This window comes from Apaloderma vittatum, unplaced genomic scaffold (assembly GCF_000703405.1).
Source record: "Apaloderma vittatum isolate BGI_N311 unplaced genomic scaffold, ASM70340v1 scaffold18548, whole genome shotgun sequence".
In the NCBI taxonomy this organism is placed as follows: domain Eukaryota; kingdom Metazoa; phylum Chordata; class Aves; order Trogoniformes; family Trogonidae; genus Apaloderma; species Apaloderma vittatum.
This window is the reverse complement of record NW_009732596.1, coordinates 5,100-13,655: the sequence shown is the minus strand read 5'-3', so window position 1 is coordinate 13,655 and position 8,556 is coordinate 5,100. Positions and strand designations below refer to the sequence as shown.

General features: G+C 39.7%; 1 protein-coding gene across 1 annotated transcript; it reads left to right on the top strand.

Moving 5' to 3' along the window:
• Nucleotides 1-916: 916 nt before the first annotated feature.
• Nucleotides 917-7,492, top strand: FAM199X (family with sequence similarity 199, X-linked). Its single transcript, XM_009875594.1, has 6 exons — nucleotides 917-924; nucleotides 2,377-2,596; nucleotides 4,353-4,502; nucleotides 4,840-5,001; nucleotides 5,985-6,245; nucleotides 7,125-7,492. The coding sequence occupies exons 1-6, from the start codon at nucleotides 917-919 to the stop codon at nucleotides 7,293-7,295; spliced, it is 972 nt and encodes a 323-aa protein (XP_009873896.1). The 3' UTR covers nucleotides 7,296-7,492.
• The last annotated feature ends 1,064 nt before the right edge of the window (nucleotides 7,493-8,556 follow it).

Below are 8,556 nucleotides of genomic sequence, written 5' to 3'. Positions count from 1 at the left end.
GGGCGCTGTGGCTGTGACCGCCGGGCGCGGGCCCTGCGAGCTCCCGGTGCGCCGGGCGGCCCCGGTTCCTGCAGAGCCGCTGCTGGTTCAGGGCCGGTTCCCCTGCCCGTGACTCCTGGAGAAGGTCTGTTCTAAAAATGCAAACGCAGCTTTGCGGAGAAGTTCCAGTTGTGCTTATAAAATCAAACCCGCAGTCCTGCGTAGAACCTGATTCTGCTGGTGTTCATGCCTGGTGTTAAACGTGAATGTGGCAATAGCTTTTATTTGGAGAGCAGTCTGGAAGCCTTTAGTCTTGAGCATGCATGTGGGATAGTTTTAGTTCTGGTTCCAGAGCTGCAAGATACTTGGTTATTAGTGTTCCCATACACCATAATGAAGGGTAGATAGTAAGTTAATCTTCCAATTGAATTTGTATGAAATCATAGAAGTTACACTTTAAAAGTGTCATTCACAAGGACAGCCTCTTAGCTACAGGTTCTGAAATGATTCAGCACAAAGAGCCTTGCTGAAATATGATGCGCTTTTGTGATCTAGTTCTTATATTGTTAGACCCATTTGTGACCTGAACGGTAAGGTGTGTTTGTAGCACATCTGTAAGATGAACCTGTGGTATTCACCAAATCTGCATTCCATTCATCTTGTGTGTTTGCGCTGCCTGTCACTTCCTGAGCGTGTTGCTCAGGCTTGCTCGATTTACAAACCCAGGTTTGTGACCCCGGCATCTTGAGTGGATATTTCACTTCTTTGGGCAACAAGCGCCTTGTCTTGTGCTAATTAAGTGGTTGCAGATAGATGGCTCAATCTGTGGTGTTCACGTAAAGCTTTCTGGTTTTTAAAGTTACGAATAATATTAATATAGTTCCTCCTTTGTGTTTATCCAGTTCACCCCAGCAAGTACAGCAACACCCCCCCAGGTATGACGAGGTGAGGGTTGGCTGCTGGTACCCACAATGGCACTGCCTGCCTGGAGTATCTGTGTAGTTGGTGGTAGAGCCCCTGTACCTCATGCCATGTTTTGATGGGTCTAGAAACTTTGCCCGCTCTATCCTTCCTTTCACTGATATTCTGTGAAACTGTAGTAATGTTCAAAAGCGTGCTGTGTTGCCACACTCGATATTCTACTCGATAGCACTGGATAGCCCTGCCGACAAAAGCCTGTACGAGTAAGTTGTCACACGTGTATGAGGGGAGGGAAGGCAAGATCTGAATCTGGTAAAAGAGAAGTTTTTGAAACGCCTTTAGCGTTGGATAAATTCACTGTGGGCCAAACAGATGTGGGAGTGAGTCCGTCACAAACATATTTAGCCAACCTGGTATGCAGCTTAAATAATGACAGTGAGGAGCAGCCTGTCTGGGTGACGGTGTTGCTCAGCTTTTGCAGTTGGATAGAGGAATGTTCTTCTAATTAGGCAGGTTGAAGTGGTTAGCTGATCGCATGGGTTTGTGTGGTGGATTTTAGAAGCCCTTTTCAAATCGTTTTGGCCATATTGCAGTGCTGTGCTGACTCATAGTCGTCTCGACCTACTTTTTACCAATATGTAAAAATAAATCCAGATATGGAGACTGAATTCATGAGGTTGTTAAGTTCTGGCTTACTCATTAGTGTAAAAAACCTGTTCTGTCAAATTTGAGCCCTAAATTGTTTTCCTTTAGCAACAGCACTAACTAGCTTTTAAAATGAAATTAAGGGGGAGAGATAAGTGTTTAGTTTTTGCATGGTAGCATTTTCACACAGTTCATTTTCACATCTTGCACTGTCTCATTCCAACCGCGTGTCCAATACTTTTGGCATTCAGAGTTGAAAATAGTGAGTGATGGAGCCTTGGCTATATCCATAACGTGTTTCCTTATTAAGTCTTGATTTTGTGTGGGTTTATCAACACAGAATTTCTTTCTGACTCTTATTTGTCCTGAAGTCTGATTGATTTACTTCTTGGTTTGCTTATTTCAGTTTACATGGAAGTTTAAATATCCCAACATGTGGATAATTGTCTTTCTAGTTCAGTGTATTAAAAAAAAAAACACAAGCAAAACCAAAAATCAAATAAAAAGAAAAGACTTTACAAACTGCAGTAATCATGGCTCTGGGGTGGAAAATGTTAATATATTCAAATAAAAGTATAATTATACTAGCTCTATATGGATTTTTGCTTTGCCGTTTTTAATGTTGAATTCCCTTTGGTGTTGCTTATGGGCTTTTGAAAATATTTAAAAATAGAATACTTCCATTGACATAATGACTTATTTCAATACAGTCAGTGTATAATGTTACTGACAGGCAGAGTAGTGATGGTTTTATGAGCCTTACAAGAAGTTTTCAGGGTGCATGATGCCAATCCGTTTGCTGGTTTCTATTTGTTTTGTCCCATTTTGCAGATGGAACTTGACGTCTTGTGGAACCAGCGTAGCCAGCTCAGAGTGCAGTGAGGAGCTCTTCTCATCGGTTTCCGTTGGTGATCAAGACGACTGTTACTCACTCTTGGATGACCAGGAGTTCAACTCCTTTGATTTGTTCCCTGAGGGCAGTGTCTGCAGCGATGTCTCTTCTTCTATCAGTACCTACTGGGATTGGTCAGACAGTGAGTTTGAGTGGCAGGTAAACTACTTCCACTGTAGGCGTAAAATTCTGTACAGACAGACGTTAAGGGCTGGGTTTAGCTTTGATTGCAGAGTCCTCAGCATTTGTTTCTTGGTAACTACTGAATGTAAGAGCAGATATCTGAGTCTTCAGCGATAAATAAAATGTTTGGTTCCATTTTATTCCAGCATTCTTAATCTGGAGGAGAGCCTGAAGGTCAGCTCCTCAAAGAGCTTATTACATATTATGGTAGTTTGGGTTTAGTGATCAACATGTGTCTTGTAGCCATGAGCCTTGGTCCTTTGTTCTGAGGATGTGCCCCGCTGATGAAATCTGGTTGTATATATCTGCTTCCAGTGATTTGGTTGTACTGAATCTTCCTTTGGAATGGAGCTGGCACCTAGGTAAAGTGTAGAAGCTCTTGCTGTAGCCTGTTTCCATCCTTTTTTCTTTGCAAGTAAGGGTACAGAGTTCACTGTGTCTCACCAGGATGGGAAAAGTATGAAGGTAAATCACAGCCTCCTTTTTCCTGGTCTGTACTGGATACAGCCCTGGTCAGGTGTCTCCAGTTTGTGGTAGTCTTCTTCTTTCAGCAGTTTTTCAGTTGTAGTATGCAAATGTTTTTTACAGACTTAAATTGACCTGTTGTATTATAGTCTTATACTCAGTTGGGAACTTACACATAACTTTGAAATAGGAAACATGAGGCTTCAGGATGTACTGAGGAATGCTTTTAACTTTTGTCATAAAGCTTACTCAGAGCATGTACAGAGTCTTCCAAGGACTGAAAACACTGATTTCAAGAAAGTGCAAATCCAGTTCCAGGCTATGCATGTGAAAAATAACGTGGACTGAGATTAGCTCTGAATTTCTTACTGTTTTAGCCTGACTGCTACTCTCTATGTATATTGTACTGCAGAAGTTACAAGTGCATTTGTGTAATACAGCTTGTAGAACAACTCAGCTTGGATCCCAGACATTCAGGGCTTCTCTGAGTGGTGAAATTTTAGTTGCCTGAGAAACTCGGCAACTGTTTTGAAAAGAAGCAAATTTCCATGTCTTAGCTGACAGCATGCTTGATTAGTAACCAGTTTGTTGGGTTTTTTTTTCTTTTTTTTTAAAAAACCCAAGCATTTCTTAAGAGACATTCTTGACTGGACTTGCAGATTTTTGGAAATACTTGCATAGCTTTTTATGGTGTTATCTGGCAGAATCTGAGCATGAGTAATCCAACCGTCACCCTTTAACTGCAAGTACGTTCAGAAATTACGTGTTGTATAAATGAAGCTAGCTAAAGCTCTGCAGTCGCTTCAAGGAAAATGACAGTGGCTTTAATTGAATTGTCTCACGTAATCATGAGGTGTGGTGTAAATTACAAACCTACTTTGAAGTGATCTTCCTTAAAGTAGACTTACGCTTTAAAATGGGAGATTTCGATTTAGTTTTGGATTGTAATGGACGATTTACACTGGTGGAGAAGGGAGATAGTTGAAATGTCTCATGATTCTGCTCTTTCCTTAAATGCAGTTTTTTAAAAAGAGGATCGCTAAGCAGGGAATAGTGTGACTTGAGTTAGCTGTGCCTCCTGTTTGTTGGAAGATTCAAAGGAGCACTGCAGCGTTAGGAGTAATTATTACGAAGTTATTAGAGTATGTAGATAGGCGATGCTTTGCTAATTTGATGGCATGGATTTGAATTGTTAATAGTGTTAGAATGATTTTTAAATCTGCCTGCTGTATTCTAAGGCTTTGTTCTTTTTCTTGTGTATTCCAAGTTGCCCGGCAGCGACATCACAAGTGGGAGTGATGTACTTTCTGACGTTATACCCAGCATTCCAAGCTCTCCTTGTCTGCTCCCGAAAAAGAAAAACAAGCATAGGAATCTTGATGAACTTCCATGGAGTGCGATGACAAATGATGAACAGGTGAAACTAATTTTTTTTTATGTGAAAACTGTGTTATACAGAAGAACTTTCAATTCGTGCCACCTCTTAAAAGACGTACTGATTGCTCTAGGTGTAAATGTAGACCTATGCAGTACTACCTGATTCCTGAAACTAATTTTCCTGTCTTCTGCATCTGTAGTAGGCAGTTTAATGTATACTCAGGTCCACACCCTGAGTCTTTGGGATACTCAGTGAGGCTGAATTCATAGGAAATGCAGTGTTTGAGCACACTTTATTCTAATGGGCCTTCGGTTTTTTTGTCACTCATTTAGAAACAATAATACTTTAAAATGACCTGCTTTTCTTTGGGTCCTAGGTTGAATATATTGAATATTTGAGTCGCAAAGTCAGTACAGAGATGGGCCTTCGAGAACAACTTGATATTATTAAAATTATCGATCCTACTGCTCAGATCTCACCTACAGATAGTGAATTCATTATCGAATTGAACTGTCTCACAGATGAAAAACTGAAACAGGTGAGTTGCGGTTTGGGGTTTCAGCCTCTGATGCGTCTTGCAAAATCTCTTACAGAGTTGTGCTCAATTTTTATACGTGGTCATTAGGCATAGGGAGGTACACTAGAGCACAATATTGTCAGTGAGGGGGAATAGAGTTCAAAAGCATGTGGTATGTATTAAACCTTTCTATGAAACACTGTAGCTATATATTCTCAATGTGTTAAGCCTAAACTGGCACGTGTGCTGTGGACCCAGTACTGCTTATGGCAAGGCATTTTCTACTTCTTGACCATCAACTGATTGAGAATCATTTGCTCACTGAATATAAACTAGCATTTTAAATGCCAAAGGATTGGAATTCATTGGGAAAAACCATAAATTTCATGTAAAAAGAGATAGAGAAAAATGCATTTAAAAAATGCTACAAATTACAAATTATAACAAAGAAGGGTACCTGACTGGTATGTTAGATACATGCTGCCGTCTTCTTAGTCTCTATACTACGATGATGTGTGGTTGGGAAAAGATGCGATATCCAAATAAGCTGAGCTCCTCAGTGTTACTCAGTGATTATGAGGAAGGTGAAGATTAAAAATGGAAAACATTCACTGCTCTTGTAGGCTGGAATTATTTCGTACTTCAGACAATTTGTAAGTATCATCTCAAAGTGGAAGAGTACTGCTTTCCTTACACCTGCTTTTATTTGAGCGTACCTAGCAAAATAAGGGGTTGTGATAGATACACAGCTTGGCTGATATTCTTGTTAGGTGTTATAATGCTAATGTATTGTTACGTAGTAGAAAACTTGGTAGGCAGGAGAAGGGAAAAACCCCAAACCTTGTTACTTGTTTTTTGTTCTTTTCATACTGAAGTTACTATTAAGTTCTCTTGGTGACTGCCAGACGGCTTGGGATTTTAGCTGCAGTAAAATGTTTTAAAAGACTGTCTGAACTGAGTATCTTAGTACAGTATTTAGTAATTCTGCTGCCTCTGTTCTAAAGGTGAGAAACTACATCAAGGAACATGGCCCTCGTCAACGATCTGCAAGGGAGAGCTGGAAGAGGAGTAGCTACAGCTGTGCAAGTACCAGCGGTGTGAGCGGCGCGAGCGCCAGCAGCAGCAGCGCCAGCATGGTCAGCTCCGCGAGCAGCAGTGGTTCCAGCGTCGCCAACTCCGCTTCAAACTCGAGTGCTAACATGAGTCGGGCACACAGTGACAGTAATTTGTCCACGAGCGCTGCAGAAAGAATCCGCGATTCAAAAGTAAAGTTTCTGATTATGTACATGTGTATTAAGCTGTCTCACTTAATAAGGTTGCTCATGTGGTCTTAACTGGGGTGTCTATACTGAAAGAGCGTGGTTAGTCACTGAGGATGTGCTGAAGTTACCTAGCTAAACCAGCGCTGGCTGTTTCCTCTGACATGACCAAAAGGAATTTAAACTTGTACTCTTGCCATCACTTCTGAGTGAAAGTCTGATGTTTGTATGTAGTAGATCTTCTCATTACTTTTGCTTACAATAAGGTGAGTTGGCATTGAATAAAGGCTTTTGCATCTAACTTGTAATTCTTTGAATGAACAGAACAGTTTTACAAAAAAAAAAAAAATTATTCAAGGTTGATCAACCTAATCTAGGCATGCTATCTGGTTATGGTTGTTTTTTTAGCCAACTAGAAGCTTCATCAGGTTTTTCGAATGTTCCTCAGTCTATTCTTCTGCCATATCTCATGAGATTACTTGATGAGGAGAGACCAGTTGAAGCATGTTTCAGTTAAAGTAGTACTGGGGCACTTCTCCTGTCCTAGTAATTTCAGCTGTGGAAGAGAGGAGCAGTTCCTGCCAGCTTTTCAACATCTTGGGTTGTTATTCTCAGACTGTAACATTTTCCCTGCACTAAAAATTCTTCTGATCAAAGACTCATCTGTGCGACATCACAGGGTGATGTGGTGCCTCATAACTCAGACATGGTAAATGGTCTTGATATTTAATATTCTATATGATTTTGCACCATCTCTGAGAACACATTTTAGTTGTTTTCAGAGCAGACATTACTTTAGAGGTTATCTTATATATTTCAGCTGTAAAAGTGATTTCTAATCTAAAGAACAAAAGCCCATTTTTTGTCTCTTCTGTATTTTGACAGAAACGTTCTAAGCAACGGAAACTACAGCAAAAGGCCTTACGCAAGAGACAGCTGAAAGAACAAAGACAAGCTCGTAAGGAAAGACTGAGTGGATTATTTCTTAATGAAGAAGTGCTCTCTTTAAAAGTGACTGAGGAGGACCATGAAGGGGATGTGGATGTTTTAATGTGACAGGGGTGAATTTGTCAGTGTTCTTTCTAAGCCTTAAACGTATTATCCTTGTTTACATCTGTTTCTTGACCAAATTTTGATTAGTGTTAACAATATAAACCGGATCTTTTCTCAAGTGTAATTCTGCTAAGAAGGTCTAAATATTGAGTAATTTCAGTTTTTTGAGACTAATTTTGCAACAGAGGCTTCAGGAACTTAACTGTCTTCTGAAAAGCTGCTGAATAGGTTCAGTTTTAAGGAAGTCTGAACTTGGCTAACATGCTGACTTACTTGCTAGACATAAGTCTAGGGGTGCTTTTGGGTGACACTAAGCACGCATTACTATGCTTCAACTTTTTTTTTTTTTGTTTTTTCCAACTTAATATTAAACTTTGCTTGTTCTGTCTTCCTTACCTGTTATTAGGAAGGTTGTGTAGCATGAGGAAAAAATCCTTACTTTTATAGGACTTTCTCTAGTCTTGCTCTTGGATCATACAAAATCAAACGCTGAGATAAATCCTTTTCTAGAAGTTGCAATTTAACTCAGACTACTGAGAAAAAAAACAGGACTTCTAACGTAGGGAATTTGTAACACAAATAATACCTGATAATTGCTCCTTTAGGAAGCAATTAGAATTCAGAAAAACAACTTGCAAGCTTAGTCTTCAGAAAGTTATTTTGCTGCTCAATATCTTGAAGTATGCTTGTTACTAATGGCTGACCGGTACATCCCTAGTGTTGCTGTGAAGAGATTCAAGTAAAAACATCTTTATGCATTGAACATAAACTAATCTGCAATTAAGTTTTCAAAGACACTGCTTAACGAAAGGTAAAAATGATGCTGGAAACAGAAATACAAACCAATGGCACACAACATTAGTGGCTTTTTCCCCCAGAAGCATGTCTAAATAGATTCGTGTTGTTGGCAGGAGAACTTAATTAATGTAGCTGTGCTTTTTAATTGTGTCTTTAGTTGAGGATGTCTCTTCTGTGTGTTATTGCACCATTACATGGTTCAAAATTCTCCTTTTGTTCTCTGCTTTTGAAATTTCTTTGTCTTTAGTTGAGGATGTCTCTTCTGTGTGTCTTTGCACCATCACATGGTTCAAAATTCTCCTTTTGTTGTCTGTCTGCTTTTGAAATTTCTCTTGCTAAGAAAATGAGGTAAAATTGTGGCTTTCAGGTATGGAAGTAAGAGTAGTTTTAACCCATTGCCTAATTTTGACAATCGGTAAGGTGACTTTTGTCTTTATCTTGAAACTACTTGTTACAGAACTCTCAC

Bases quoted from the DNA above. Each gene is read 5' to 3' on its own strand.
- FAM199X (XM_009875594.1), top strand. The intron at 2,597-4,352 runs GTAAACTACTTC...GTGTATTCCAAG, and splicing joins ACAGTGAGTTTGAGTGGCAG to TTGCCCGGCAGCGACATCAC. The intron at 5,002-5,984 runs GTGAGTTGCGGT...TCTGTTCTAAAG, and splicing joins CAGATGAAAAACTGAAACAG to GTGAGAAACTACATCAAGGA.